Source organism: Ostrea edulis, chromosome 9 (assembly GCF_947568905.1).
Source record: "Ostrea edulis chromosome 9, xbOstEdul1.1, whole genome shotgun sequence".
Lineage (NCBI taxonomy): Eukaryota > Metazoa > Mollusca > Bivalvia > Ostreida > Ostreidae > Ostrea > Ostrea edulis.
The window spans coordinates 22164554-22181737 of record NC_079172.1 but is presented as its reverse complement, the minus strand read 5'-3'; the positions used below and the strand labels follow the sequence as shown (position 1 = coordinate 22181737).

Here is a 17184-nt window from a genome sequence, read left to right as displayed (position 1 = left end):
TCTTAGTCTGTGTCATGTTATTTTTACATTCTGGGACTTTCAAATATTTCAAACATGAATATCATGCAGGGGACATTTGTGTCATACATTGTACATGCACTGACACATTTAGTTTTTCTTCAAAGTTAGAAGTTATAGCCAGTAGGAATTTGTAGTTCAATTTAGGATTGGGCAAAATATGAAAACTTTATTCAAAAAAATGTATGAATCATATTTCATACTACATATACAAAAACCATACCATCTTTTCTTTGCACCTTTGCCCATTCTGAAGCATTTTGCACAATCAAACACTTGTATATGATAGGGCTGAAACGATTACCGAAATATCGATACTGTTCAATATAAACACTCAATTCAATGTTCAATTCATTGCCTCGATTTTTTATTTGATACGTTTATTATAAACGGGTTCAGTAAAATGCATCATGCTTGACCTGCACTTTAATATTATCTAACATACCTGCATGAGGGACAAAATAGAGTCCAATAATGTTCAGATTGTTGTTTGCCTGGAGTCTGACAAAAACAATAATGAACAGGCAATATCTTACCATTTGGCAATTTAAAATTATGATTGTAAATGTTGGTAATTAATTTTTCGTGAATGTTGGTAATTAATTTTTCTTCAATGTTATTATTGGTTTCTTCTGTACATTGTATCGTATTGAAAGTATCAAATCGCTGCATAAGCATTGCAATATGTATCGTATCGTGAAGGGGGCGTATCGTTTCAGCTCTAGTATATGAATATATAAAACACTATTAAACTTGCAACCACATCTTCAGCATGCAAATTGCCAACTCTATCATTTTTCTTTATTTAATTTTCACAATGTTTTTTTAAATTATATGTTTCACGTTCACCATTTGTATCCACTGTTATGGATTATTCATAATAAGCATTGACTTCTTTTGTAGCCAATCAGAATTCGTGATGAGTCTGCAAAATTAGAGCTGAAATCACTTAACAAGCTTTCTTCTTTTTTTTAATTTCAGCGAATCACATCCAGGATATGCAGATAATGAATATTTTACCCCAGGCCCAATTGATTGAACTTCTCACCCAGCATTATCATGCAGTAAGTAGTATGCCAATCAAATCTTAATCATAATCTGAAAATTGTTGATTTAACTCATATTTCATTTTTGAATTCAATGAATTTTAAATATTAAAGATGCTGCTCAGACTCTTTGTATCGTTTCTCAAAACAGAGATTTATTTGTGCATTTCAAAGTGGAACAGCAAAACATACTCTATTAATAGTTCTAGAAATTATTAGTATACACACAATTACAATGACATTTAACATATACTATACATGGAACTGATTGTTCATTTTCAAGTACAGTATATGTTGAAAGAATATTATAGGCAGTATGTGTTGACACCTTACAGGCATATGCCTCTTGTGATAGTATAATGTTGACACACTTTACAAAATATTATGCCTCTTGTGGCAGTACTATACAATTATACCATCGTCTATGTTTTATACCGTAGACTGTGTTTTTCCTTCAAATCTTTCTACCAGAGTCTACTCTGCTCTGTTTTTTGCCATTATAGATAATAGCATTAACATACTTTGAATTGAAAAAGAACATTTATTACAAATGCCAATGTAAGTAAAACAATATACATGTAGCAGTATTGTCCTGTATAAAATATATGTTACACCGGTCACAAGGAAAATGAGAACAATCCAAAAAGGTACATACAATACAATAAGAGCATGTATTAGATATACCCTAATTAATATAGAGCAATCATGAATACAAAACTGCATATACACAATAAAAAAACACATGACTAAAAAATTGGCAAAAAAGATGGGACTAGCTTGAATCAAAACATGCCACCAACTTGTCACAAACCAGCGTGTTAGAGACAAGTGCCCCATCCAGAATTGTGGCAGTACTATACAAATATTATGCCTCTTGTGGCAGCTATTACTATACAAATATTATGCCTCTTGTGGCAATACTATACAAATATTATGCCTCTTGTGGCATTACTATACAAATATTACGCCTCTTGTGGCAGTACTATACAAATATTATGCCTCTTGTGGCATTACTATACATGTACAAATATTACGCCTCTTGTGGCAGTGTATTTTGACACACTCGAAAGGTATATAACTCTTGCAAATAATACATTGTGATATATAATTATGTATTAAAAGGAAGTGCACAATGTGTATTGCATGACTGTTTGTTATAATTTTGATAATTTCTCCACGAAGACAACACCTGTGGTCCCTTAGATAACTGATTTTCTTTAAACTTGATGTATTGAACTGCCTTAATGTAAACACATTATTATTATTCAAGAATAGCTAGTTTAAAACTTGTCTACAGTGAGAAAGTTTTGCAGCTCAGGATCAATTTGAAATTCCTATAAATCTAAGATTTCTCGTAACTTTTTTGGGGAGAGGTGGGGGAGGGGGTAGAAGGGCACAGAAAGTCTGCTATTATTCATTATTTAAAATGTTAATTTTTGAGAATGTTTTTCTATCAGAAAACAGAGAGTGCAGCTTCAGACATCTAACAACATATTCTATCATGGATACGTAGTGAAAGATAAATCTAATTACAATGATCATACTCAATGTTTCTTAGAGAAAAAACTCTGTAAAAAAGGCCATTTCATGTCAAAATACAAACCTGGTTGCAAAATGTCATATTTATGTTCATGTTATAATTCTGGATCCCAGTCATTTTGATCAAATTAATTGAAAATAACAGCTGAGTTGTATCAGGATTGTTGCACAAAATAAACTTAATTTTGAAAACAAAACTTTTAATTTTGAAACAAAAAGCAGTGTTGATTGTGATAAGCAAAATAAAGTTTTTCTCATGATGATGATATGGTACATGTATACTTTCTGTAACATGAATATAGTTTACAGTGTTTGAAATGAATAATTTTCTGAAATTCCTGTTTTGAGCTTCAAAATGGTGGCGATAGTTCAGCATCAAATATTGACCATTTTAAAAGTCTGGCCAAAAGACAAGGTTTTATCATGGACAGTCTAGTAAGTTTACAGCTATCAATCATCAGACAGGTAGTGTAGTAATGGTTTGGGTATTTTAGCATTTAGAATGTACTACATCTATAGTATTAGGTGCATAATTCCAACAAATAATATGCAACAGGTGCTTCTCAGTCAGTGTGCCAGTGTTTTTACATTTGAACAATGGCATACATACGTCAGCCATTTTGTACGTAAAATTCAAGAAATGAAAAATGCAGAATGATTTGGTGATTGGAGGGGGAGGGGGGGGGGGGGGTGTTGTGTTAAAACTTTGATCAAGCATTTTTCATTAACTTCAATCTCTGCATTCTTCAATCTTCCTGAGATAGAATATCTAGAACATGATATAGGATGGCTGACAATGGCTGGCTTTAGTTTTTTTGTTAACACAGGTACAATGGATATCTTAGTATGATGTTGCTGTGAGATTTGTGTGTGAATTTTGTAGCTTCAAGGTGGTGGAGACATGGGTTCACTCAGAAACTTCAATGCTTACTCGGTTCGACAGGGCTTCATTATAGATGATGTAAGCAAGTTACTTATTCAAATTTTAATGCACTTTTAAGTTACGGACCATTTGACACACTGTCATTAATCAGAGTAATCACTTGTGCCCTAGCTTCGTTAGAGATGCACAAACTTTCAGATCAAAGTCACCATGTATAACAGCCTCTAACATAGAGATGCTCTTAAGATGTCGTACAGTGCTCAGTGTCAAATGTGCCAGATAGATTGATTGATTGTATCTTGTTTAACGTCCCTCTCGAGAATATTTCACTCATATGTGGAGACATCACCATTGCTGGTGAAGGGCTGCAAAATTTAGGCCTATGCTCGGCAGTTAATGCCTTTTAGCAGTGAGGGATCTTTATTGTGCCATATCTGCTGCAGTTTTTGCAGTCTCATTCGAAGGACCGCCCCATTTAGTCACCTCTTATGACAAGCAAGGGGTACTGAGGACCTATTCTAACTCAGATCCCCACGGAATTAACAGATAGAAACACAGCATCACATTTTGTATCATATGTACCCCCATCATTGGTCATGTCCGTCTTCTCTACTTCTCACTTTGGTTTAACTATTTCCTGTTGCTGGTTTCCGAGTTAAAACTACAGGAAATGCTTCACTGACACACAGATTTACAACTTATCTTGCTGATGACATAACAGCTATGTTGAAATTTTCTGACCCTGACCTTCCATATGACCTTGACCTTGAAATTTTATCTTGCAATTGATTGCAAGAGGGGATGTAGTAACGAGACTGTGGGTGTACATGTAACACTGAGTTAGTAGACACTCTGAAGGCCAGATATTTTTGCTGGATTGATTTGATACAGCACAGGTAACTTTGTTATCAAAAGGGGAATAATCCAATTGATTTGGGGGTCCAAAGGTCAAGGTCACTATGGAACTTCAGGGAAAAAGCTTGTAGACATTCTACATGCAGTTTTTGCTAGATTGATTTCAAACTTCACTTGCATATGTAGCTTTCTTATCAAAAGAGGCAGAGTTATATTGAATTTGGGGTTAAAAGGATAAAGGTCAAGGTCATTATGGGACTTCATAGAACTTCACTATTTGTGACTAAAATTATCATAAAGTTGAAAAAGCTTGTGGATACTCATTGCAAGGGAATGTCACTGATTTTGTGTTCAACTTCATTGACTAACCTTTTAAAGATGCCATCATGGGAATTCATTCATGGGAATATTGTGGGTAGAACCAGTCAATTTCTGACCTACATGGACTGTTTATGAGACATAGACTCAAATGAAAGGTGAAGATAACAAACAGTGATCAATCTCATAACTCCTATAAGCAATACAAAATAGATAGTTGGGCAAACACGGACCCCTGGACACACTAGAGGTGGGATCAGTTTAGTTTAGTTCATCTCTGAATCATTTAAATTGTTGAAGATTTCATTTTGTGAAACTTCACATATAACAACTTGACCCAATTTTCTTCCACCTTAACATTTTATGTGACCTTCACTGCACAATTTATTTATAGAGTTTGTGTTTATTTCTGAACATTCACAGTGGGGCATTCATGCCCAATGGACATATTTCTAGTGTCTGTAACATAATGACACAAATAAAGAAATCAACACTCAGAAAAATAACCAAATGAAATCTAGTGTTGCCGTTGATGTCAAAAGGTGATGCTGTGTTTTTAAGATAGTATGTAGTTATAGAACTGCTAACGCCATGATGTAACAGAGAATAAAGATGATACTCAGAGTAAGAAAATGTGTTATCTGATTTGAATAATTAAATTTTTCCTTTCTCCTTTCTAAGTGCCTTTTTGTAAATAAAATGAATGAAACCATGAATAACATGTACGACACATAGAAAAAGTTGTTTGCTTTTGTAGGAGCCTCACTATCATTCTGAGGTTCTCTCTCTTCACGGATTCCATTTTGAGCTGAAGGCTGTCAGAAGCAGTGTTGGTCATGTGACTTTCTACATGCAGGTAATCTACATAATTCTAACATAATTGAATTTTACATAGTATATAACACAGTCTTGTTGCTTGATCACCATGCATCAAACCCAATTTATCCACACCATAGGAAGGCCATGAATGATGTGTCACAATACTGATTTTCAGGATGTTGCTCCCTGTTTATCTGTGTTAATTAATTGTTTTACATCAAATTGTTTTTGTGTTGATCAATATAAATGATAGAAATTAAGGTAGATCAATCTTTGTGTGATGTTATATATCTTTGATAAATAAAATTTGCACATTATAGAAATATATCTTTTAGAGGAATTTTATTTACTGGTTGAAATTTAAAAAAAAAGGTAAACATGCAACTAATAGTGAAAAAGTTTATATTTTCCATAAATAAACAATTATTCATAATTATAAAAATGTTGTCAATGGTAATAATGCCTATGCTTGTGTTTCCTCTAATGTAGGTCTATCATACAATGATTTCCATAATATCCACCATTAATTTTGTACAAAGTTATGAATTAGCAGTTTTGACTTTCAAATTTTGTCATTTTAACAAATTTTCATCTATTTTTATTCTGTTGTACAAAAGTATATGATTTTCTGATGATGACCTATGCTTCTGTTTTTGTACATCTTAAAAGACTATATTTAGTGGAAATTGATTACTACAGTTTTTTCACTTTCAACAATAAATATTGATAAATCACATAGGGTGGAGGTAACCTTAACATGTTTTTAAAAAGTAAAATATTTTGCTTCTCTAGTTATACTTTATAACATTATGTATTAGAACAAAATCACTATACTGCATTAAATTTTGAATAGGTGTATTTTTCAGTGTTAGTGTTAATTTTGAATAGGTGTATTTTTCGGTGTGAGTGTTCTTGTTGATCTTCGGATACGTACAGCTTAAAATTGACTCGGCGTTTATCATACAGAGCATACAGAGCGCTTTCCACAGTTTTTGATTTTTTATGACTCCTTCACAGCATATAAAGTGTAAACTGCATGTCCCCAACCAAATTATATTGAAATTAACACCATTCTGGTCAACAGGGGAATCAAGAGGTACGAGGGTCGGGAAAAAAATATTGGTTATATACACAGAATTATCATGTTAGTATTTCTGTACAAGAAATGGAAAAATACAAATGTTCTCTCTATATATACTTAACAGCAATGTCCTAATTATAAAATAAAATGACTGGAAAATAAAGTAAACTGTTTTTCTAACAGAGACTTCGACCTGGGGACCCAATTTTGAGCTTCCGCCAGTGTGAGAGACATACATTCTCAATGAGGCCTGATAGGGAGGTGCGGTACTGCATCACGGTACAGCAGTACAACAGGGGGGATAACTCACTCTTGACCACAGGCATTGTCAGTCAGAAATTTGGACTTGGAGACAAAACAAGCAGAAGTGAGGTGAGAATTGTATGGTGCTATTTTCCCCACCACCAGGTGTCACTTGACATTAGAAAAAAAACTGGTAAAGGCCGGTTAACACAGTTAAGCATTAAGCTTGACATTAGAAAAAAACTGGTAAAGGCCGGTTAACACAGTTAAGCATTAAGCTTGACATTAGAAAAAAACTGGTAAAGGCCGGTTAACACAGTTAAGCATTAAGCTAAATAACCTTGTTGTATACAATAAAATGTTATCATGTCACTGTAGAGAAATACATGGATTTTAAACCTTCCCAGAATCGTATATTTCATGTGTTCGAATAAAACGTATTTCTAGTCTGTACAGCAAGTTCTCTGGCCAATCAGAGACATGGGATTTGGGTGATCTCTTTATGCTTCCCTGACAACTTTATTTTATACCTCAAGTATCTCAGACAAACCCATTCTAAGAAAATTCCTGAATAGCAATGGATCTTCCATGGCTTTCCTCATCTTCTCTGGTGAAAATGCAATGTAGACGTGATAAGGAGAATCTTCTTCATGTGCTTCCATGTCAGCAGAAATTATATATAAACAAAAAATCTATACTTCTAAGGGACTTTTTTGGTAGCATAACAATAGAATGGTATCTAAACCTGTTTTACTGTACATATAGGTGAGGAATATATTACAAAAGTTGAAAGCAACAAGTTGTATGTAAGTTGACGTATTATTGTGTAAAGCGGCCTCAAGTTTTATGAAAACTTGTTTCTTAGGCTATAATCCTTTTGTGCATTAATTTACACAGGGAAATTCAATGAGAGACATCGGCCATTTTGTGAATTTTTAATCTTCTTTAAAGAGCCATTGGATTCTTTGACTTTATTTACTTTTGACAAGTAATGCTTTTTGAAGCAGGAAAATCAAGGCTTTGGAGATGGTGCACCCTTTACATGATATAACATTGTTACTTAGGCCGTTCTTGGCACACTGATTTTGACTTCGGATGACTCCGTTTATCTGATCAATTTAAGATACAGGGCTCACGGCGGATGTCACTGGTTGACAGGGGATACTTACTCCTCCAAGGCACCTGATCCCACCTCTGGTATATCCAGGTGTCCGTCTTTGCCCTGTGATAATGCAACTCTCTATTTTGTATTGCTTGCAGGAGTTATAACTGTTCGTTATCTTCACCTTCCATTATGATGAATATGCACCGTGTGCTAATTACCATGGTTTTTTCTTTCAGTGTTTAAAGATGGAGAAGCTGGACTGCCCTGTGTATGTGACCTTCGCCTTGATGTTTCCATCATCCTGAAGGTCATAATGGAAGTTAAAAAAGAACCAGAAAAACTGTCTAGAAACATATTTTATATAAATTTGCCTTAAAATTTGCTCAATTACCAATCCCTATTGCTAGCTTTCATTGCGTATATATAAATACTCTGACTAAGAAATGAATCATAACTTTGGTTACCTCACGCCTCCATTCATTGTTTTGTTGGGTTTGTTGGAGGTTCAAATCCCTTCTTTGTTTCACCATAAATGGAAAACTGATATGTTATTTACATGTAATATCTTAATGTGCCATTATAGATATGGTGTTTATGTTGCTGACGAGATAAAATTCTGTCATTTAAAGTGTTCAACACAGTGTATAGGCTTAATTGCTGGATTGAAATAATGCAGGACACGAGGACAGACTTGTATTGTTTAAAATAAATCCATGAAATTAGATTCTAAAGTAGAAGTTATATTGCCCTATTCTTTATATAATGTGAAAATGAAAACTGTAAATTCAAGATAAAGTGAAAGCATTTTATTTATAACCAGGAGCAATGATTTAAGTAGTGTACAGATATTCTTATTGAATTTTAGAATTTTTATCTTTCGTGACATCCTTGCATAATTAATTCATTGAAGTACTGAATCATACTTGGTATAGTCTTGCACAGTAGACCACTGCATGCTCAGAAATATGAAAAGGTTTAGAATTATGCAAATTTGAGATTTTTAACTTCAGTATTTTTCAGTTTATGACACTAGCCAGCCTAGATCTGTGATACTAAAACTTAAGATTTTCTGGTGCAGTGTAAATTTTTGTACAGTATATATTTCAATGACTGTGTTCAGTAGAGAAAATTGGCCTTCAGAAAAAAAATAACATATGGGAGGCGATGACAATTGTTTTGAGAAAATTGATGAATATATGACTTGGTGCCAAGATTTTTTTCCCCATGAAAACTGATCAGTGCAGTTTCTACAATTTGCCTTTTTTAAAAATAAAAATACCACAAACTATATTTTATGATAAAGAACTTGACTGTTGTTGATCTGTGTAATAAAATTTGTTAGATTTTAAGAGTTTATTATTGTAAACCCTGTGGGATTGTTTTGTATTGTTAATTGTTGATTGTTGTGAATGCACACTCCCTATGAGGAGGGTATTTTTCTGGTAGCACTTCCTGTTTTTAGTTCATCCTGATACTGCTCTACACAGGTAGGCGTCAATCTAATTGGAAAGCGGAAGCAGTTTGATATTTGCGTTCATTATGAATATTATTTGCTTTCAAAGAGCTATATTTATAAATTTCTAACCTAGCTGTTATTGTTTAGAATGTGTTTATAAGAAAATTACATGTATTTAGCCGCTGAAAGCATACAGTTTGGTCCTTTCAAAAATATTTGTATTTTCTCTATTACATATATATTCTCTACATAAAACATTTTGGATAATAATGTATTAATACTTTTCATCAATTCGTTTACTGCTTATGTGTATTCAGATTTTTATATTAAATGTACATATTTATTACCAAATGTTTATTTCAATCTGGAGGGTGAATTAACATGTATATTTTTAAAACCAAATTTTACTTTGAAATACAAATTTTTATAATAAATATATTTTTAGTGATATATATTCAAAATTATTTTTAAAACCATGTCAATTTATATTAAATAGAAGTACTAAGCAAATTAATGTGATTATATGCTACATGTAAAATAGAGGAAGTTTTGAATAGTTCATATTATACACGTAGATATATAAGAACACCTGTGGAAGCCTAATGACATCACATGTGCAGTACAGTGTATGATGATTATATGGTATGTCAGTGGGTTATTGTCATAGCATGCTACTATAAATCTTACATAATGGTTATTTAATCATGCCTACAAGTGTAATTTATTTTCCAAGATATCTGTGATATTTTCAAGCGGCCATTTTGTTGTGTATTTCCCTTAAAATATTTATTTGGTTGTTGTGAATAAATGACAGATTTTAAGTAACGGTGTATTTCTTGTAAATCATGTGATAAATTCACAAGATGAGGGTAGCAATCACTCACAGGCTAGCTGATCTGGGTGACATTGATGTTTGTGTGCAGTGTGTTTCAAACAAACTCAGATCACTACACTATGCAAAGATATACATTGTAGATAGGATGGCCTCACTAGGTGGTTTTCCTGTAGGAGTGGAATGTTTGGCTTTGACTCAGAATGTTGTATTTTGTGCCATTGTCCACATATTATCTCCTATCAAAATTAAGGGTCAAGACATGAATTTCGGCAGGATGTCTCTCTAGCTATTATACAATTATTGACATTTTAGGCACCTGCTCCCACCTCTAGTGTGTCCAGGGGTCCGTGTTTGCCCAACTATCTATTTTGTATTGCTTATAGGAGTTATGAGATTGATCACTGTTCGTTATTTTCACCTTGATAGGAGTTATGAGATTGATCACTGTTCGTTATCTTCACCTTTATTTGAGTTATGAGATTGATCACCGTTCGTTATCTTCACCTTTATAGGAGTTACATGTATGAGATTAATCACTGCTCATTATCTTCACCTTTATAGGAGTTATGAGATTGATCACTGTTCGTTATCTTATCTTCATCTTTATAGGAGTTATGAGATTGATCACCGTTCGTTATCTTCACCTTTCATTTTTTAGTCCAGGTTCGGGATTATCCTTCTCCGGTAACTAAAGCATTTTGTTGCCTTTAAAATGGCAATAATTCTTTTTAATTATATCAATGAATGATTCAAAACATTGGAACTAGCTGCTAGAGCGTGGCAGGCCATCTTTGTTTACAGCTAGAGTACAAGACCTTGTGTTATTGTAGACGCGAGTTTTCATTGGGAGACCAAAAAATAACTACCAATGGTATAACTTTGAATTTTGGCCCAACATTTAAAAATCATTTGCTTTATTCACCATGAAGGCTTGTGGATTGGTTGGATATTGTTTAATGTCCCGCTCAAGAATTTTTCACTCATATGGAGACGTCACCGTTGCCGAAGAAAGGCTCCGAATTTACGTCTATGCTCGGCAATTACGGCCTTTCAGCATTGAGGGATCTTTATCGTGCCACACCTGACACGGTGACTCGATTTTTACGGTCTTATCCAAAGGACAGTCCCATTTAGTCGCCTCTTACGACAAGCAAGCCGTACAGAGGACCAATTCTAACCCGGATCCCCGGGGGTGGGGTACAGAGGACCTATTCTAACCCGGATCCCCGGGGGTGGGGTACAGAGGACCTATTCTAACCTGGATCCCCGGGGGTGGGGTACAGAGGACCTATTCTAACCCGGGTCCCCGGGGGTGGGATACAGAGGACCTATTCTAACCCGGATCCCCGGGGGTGGGGTACAGAGGACCTATTCTAACCCGGATCCCCAGGGGTGGGGTACAGAGGACCAATTCTAACCCGGATCCCCGGGGGTGGGATACAGAGGACCAATTCTAACCCGGATCCCCATGGGATTGAAGGTTTGTGATGGTGAATAGCATACAATTGTTGAGGTTGGTGTAATGTTTATCTTAGAAATACAATATTCATCGACAATGGAGGGCAAGGCAAATATTGTACTTCGATGGTAGCTAAAGCATCGTGTTGACAAAGAAAATGTTAATAATTGTATCATTGAAACCGGCCTCTAGAGCCTACAAAAGGATACCTGGTTGACCGTTCTTAATACAGATAAAATGGAATACCTACATGAAGTTGAATTGATTCGAGACGCGAGTGTTTATTTGTTATACACTGTATCATTAGATAATAAAACAGCTACTGGAACTTGCCAAACGATGCCTGATCGGTGTTATGTAGACTGGATTGGATATTACTATCATTCATTTATTCCCAGTTCGTAATTAAAGTAACATTTTCTCCTTTTTTCACAATTATATGCAAGAGCTGGTAGAAAGAGATTTCAGTGAAGGACCATAATATAATCTTTCGCATCATTTTGGAAATTCCTAATTCAGTTTTGATCCGATGTTGTCCACTTCAAAGACATGTGCAGGTGATAATGTTCTATCTCCTAGTTCAGCTGAGCATTTAGCTCAAGTAAGCTATTGTGATCACCTGTTGTCCAGCATCTGTACGTAACGTTTACACATCTGTACCATGACAAAGACACACATCATTCACTTCCTGTACTATGACAGAGACACACATCAGTCACTTCCTATACTGTGACAGAGACACACATCAGTCACTTCCTGTACTGTGACAGAGACACACATCAGTCACTTCCTGTACTGTGACAGAGACACACATCAGTCACTTCCTGTACTGTGACAGAGACACACATCAGTCACTTCCTGTACTGTGACAGAGACACACATCAGTCACTTCCTGTACTGTGACAGGGACACACATCAGTCACTTCCTGTACTGTGACAGAGACACACATCAGTCACTTCCTGTACTGTGACAGGGACACACATCAGTCACTTCCTGTACTGTGACAGAGACACACATCAGTCACTTCCTGTACTGTGACAGAGACACACATCAGTCACTTCCTGTACTGTGACAGAGACACACATCAGTCACTTCCTGTACTGTGACAGAGACACACATCAATCACTTCCTGTATTGTGAGAGAGAGACACATCAGTCACTTCCTGTATTGTGACAGAGACACACATCAGTCACTTCCTGTACTGTGACAGAGACACACATCAGTCACTTCCTGTACTGTGACAGAGACACACATCAGTCACTTCCTGTACTGTGACAGAGACACACATCAGTCACTTCCTATACTGTGACAGAGACACACATCAGTCACTTCCTGTACTGTGACAGAGACACACATCAGTCACTTCCTGTACTGTGACAGAGACACACATCAGTCACTTCCTGTACTGTGACAGAGACACACATCAGTCACTTCCTATACTGTGACAGAGACACACATCAGTCACTTCCTATACTGTGACAGAGACACACATCAGTCACTTCCTGTACTGTGACAGAGACACACATCAGTCACTTCCTGTACTGTGACAGAGACACACATCAGTCACTTCCTGTACTGTGACAGAGACACACATCAGTCACTTCCTGTACTGTGACAGAGACACACATCAGTCACTTCCTGTACTGTGACAGAGACACACATCAGTCACTTCCTGTACTGTGACAGAGACACACATCAGTCACTTCCTGTACTGTGACAGAGACACACATCAGTCACTTCCTGTACTGTGACAGAGACACACATCAGTCACTTCCTGTATTGTGACAGAGACACACATCAGTCACTTCCTGTACTGTGACAGAGACACACATCAGTCACTTCCTATACTGTGACAGAGACACACATCAGTCACTTCCTGTACTGTGACAGAGACACACATCAGTCACTTCCTGTACTGTGACAGACACACATCAGTCACTTCCTGTACTGTGACAGGGACACACATCAGTCACTTCCTGTACTGTGACTGGGACACACATCAGTCACTTCCTGTACTGTGACAGGGACACACATCAGTCACTTCCTGTACTGTGACAGACACACATCAGTCACTTCCTGTACTGTGACAGAGACACACATCAGTCACTTCCTGTACTGTGACAGAGACACACATCAGTCACTTCCTGTACTGCTTGATCAGGTGAATACTTTTGATGGCATGAAAAGTGAAGATAACGAACAGTGATCAATTTCATCACTCCCACAAGCAATACAAAATAAAGAGTTGTGAATCAATTCAATTGATGAGAGCAATAATGAATTTGAATTTTGAAGTGCGCATCAATCCAAATATTGCGCACAATGCTACAACTGATCCGCGAATGAAATCAATCACACTGTATTATGCACACATCAATTTAATCGATAGAAGCAATAATTGATTTCATACATGCACAATTCAGTTATTGCGCGCAATAATTGCATTATTGATATCATCAAATAATTAATATTTGCATTTATGTTAATTTGGCGCTCACTTTCAAATCTAGCCAGACTACCAATATCATTGGCAGGGATTCTCTCATTTTAAACCAAGAGAACTGGAAAATCTGACATCTATAGTCGATGCTGTGGATCCTTCGATTGTTCATATCTCCCCAGAATACGAAAAAGATTGATGATCATCCCTTTTATCTCTATTTCGTGAAATAGAAAAGACAGAGTTTTAAATTGTATGTTCGGAATAACTATCCTTCCAACACAACCTCTTTGTATCAAAAGGAAACGTAATTATTTTGATAGCATGATACTGTACAGAACGCTTCAGCTTTCCACTGAAACCTAACATTGACATTCAAGAACTTTTCAGATCAACATTTTTTGGAAAATGAAATGATCTATTCACATAATTTTTTCCGACTGGATCTGGAATTAATTCTAACCAGATACTTTCAAATTTTCACTTTAAATGAAAAGGTGAATATTACAAACAGTGATCAATCTCAAGGAATACAAAATTAACAGTTGGACAAACATGTGCCCATCTGGTCTATTGAGCCTAAAGTGTGGAACATCATACATGTATATAGGAACGATTTGAATTATATTTCCTGATTATGTAAGAGTGACTGCTGAACACAGTCAACATATTGGTACACTGATTTTGATTACAGAGTACTCCGTTTACCGAATCTAGATATACAGGCGCACGGCAGATGCGACCGGTCGAAAGGGATGCTTATACTCTTCCTAGCCACCTGCTCCCACCTCTGGCATGTCCAGGGGTCCATGTTTGCCCAACTATCTATTTTGTATTGCTTATAGGAGTTATGAGATTGATCACTGTTCGTTATCTTCACCTTTCATTGATCACTGTGTGTTACCTTCACTTTTCATCAACAAGATTTTAAATCGTTATAAGAACAATATAATTGGGAAATTGTTCTCAAAACGTGTATTCCTTTCACGTTTCCCCACGCGTGTACGAGATTCCTGAAATGCCATGTACGGCAGTTTGGTGTGATAAAGGACTGGGTTTATAACAGATTGTTTTCACTTGATTGAAAGAATGACAAACTGCAAGAAAAACATCTACCATGTTCTCTATCGTGACGTCAGTAGCATTTCCAACAGATGCTGTATTCATATATACATGTATACGAACGAAGAGTGAGAAGGGTATATATCACCGATTCAGTAGGTTTTTTGCTTGTTTAGATAAAATCTTCAGAGGTTCATTTGTATCTAACATCCTGCATCATTCTTTTCATTAGGTATCAAAGTTACCGAGAGAGAAATTTGATGACGTAATAGGAAGTTATCGCGTCAGACTGCTGTTATCCGTACGAATATGAAACAGGTTTTATTTCAACTTCAGAGTACTTGTGCATAGAATCAGAGTGGTGTTTAACAAAGTAATTTTTTGTGTGACTGTTCACTAGATATGAATATTTCCGTTTTCCATTTTTGTGTTGAAAATTCATGTTTTGTTGATTTGAGAAAAGTTTTGCCATTTCATATTTACTAAAACTTCTGAAGATTTTTTTAGAACCCACATTTGATTAACAACGCATATGACATATGTATTGGCACAATACGGTTGAGGTTTCTGCTTCACAGATGTTAATACATGTATGTTCGTGAGGAGCAAAGATAGGGGCTTGTACTGGATCCAGCAATGTATCTTTGTTTGTAAGGGTTTTAATAATTCATCTTGGAAAAAGACTGTCAGAAATGCTGTCAATCTATCATACGAACTTGACAAACAAAATCGAATAACTTCTGACTTTGACTTCATCTACGTATACTTTAGTCAAATATCCCCTTATACAAAACCTGCAGACATTTGGAAGCTTCAAATCTTTTGTAATGAAATAACCTTATTCCAGTTTGTTCACAGACTGTGTACCACCACTCCTATACATACGAATACTCTATCTTCTAACTGTATACCACCACTCCTGTAAATACGAACACACTGCCTTCTAACTGTGTACCACCACTCCTGTAAATACGAATACTCTGCCTTCTAACTGTGTACCACTACTCCTGTAAATACGAACACACTGCCTTCTAACTGTGTACCACCACTCCTGTAAATACGAATACCCTGCCTTCTGACTGTGTACCACCACTCCTGTAAATACGAACACACTGCCTTCTAACTATGTACCACCACTCCTGTAAATACGAATACCCTGCCTTCTGACTGTGTACCACCACTCCTATAAATATGAATACTCTACCTTCTAACTGTGTACCACCACTCCTGTAAATACGAATACTCTGCCTTCTAACTGTGTACCACCACTCCTATAAATATGAATACTCTGCCTTCTGTGTACCACCACTCCTATAAATATGAATACTCTGCCTTCTAACTGTGTACCATCACTCCTGTAAATACGAATACTCTGCCTTCTAACTGTGTACCACCACTCCTATAAATATGAATACTCTGCCTTCTAACTGTGTATCACCACTCCTGTAAATATGAATACTCTGCCTTCTAACTGTGTACCACCACTCCTGTAAATATGAATACCCTGCCTTCTGACTGTGTACCACCACTCCTATAAATACGAATACTCTGCCTTCTAACTGTGTACCACCACTCCTATAAATACGAATAATCTGCCTTCTAACTGTATACCACCACTCCTATAAATATGAATACTCTGCCTTCTAACTGTGTACCACCACTCCTGTAAACACGAACACACTGCCTTCTAACTGTATACCACCACTCCTGTAAATACGAATACTCTGCCTTCTAACTGTGTACCACCACTCCTATAAATATGAATACTCTGCCTTCTAAATGTGTACCACCACTCCTATAAATATGAATACTCTGCCTTCTAACTGTATACCACTACTCCTATAAATACGAATACTCTGCCTTCTAACTGTTCAGTGTGTGGAATCCCTTTCATCGATGTTTTTTCTTTCCTCCTGTTCCTCCATGGGATCCATTCGTAATCAGTGGTGGAATGTAACTACGAACTTCTATCACGTACGTCAATGCGCAGAGCTATGTCAGCTCACAGAATACGAGTTGTACC

The 17184-nt window shown here is 36.1% G+C and overlaps 1 protein-coding gene across 8 annotated transcripts in view; it reads left to right on the top strand.

Moving 5' to 3' along the window:
* LOC125658599 (BTB/POZ domain-containing protein 16-like) overlaps positions 1-10184 on the top strand; it is a 65083-nt gene extending 54899 nt beyond the window's left edge. For 4 of the 8 annotated variants that reach the window (XM_048889889.2, XM_048889892.2, XM_048889890.2 and 1 more), the window contains 6 exons: positions 1000-1082; positions 2952-3038; positions 3487-3564; positions 5417-5515; positions 6743-6931; positions 8144-10184. In XM_048889889.2, coding sequence (XP_048745846.2) covers positions 1000-1082; positions 2952-3038; positions 3487-3564; positions 5417-5515; positions 6743-6931; positions 8144-8212 — 605 coding nt within the window. In that variant the 3' untranslated portion in view covers positions 8213-10184. The remainder of the gene's footprint in view (positions 1-999; positions 1083-2951; positions 3039-3486; positions 3565-5416; positions 5516-6742; positions 6932-8143) is intronic. The other 4 variants (XM_056148840.1, XM_056148838.1, XM_048889894.2 and 1 more) reach the window with 2 other exon arrangements.
* Positions 10185-17184: the final 7000 nt, after the last annotated feature.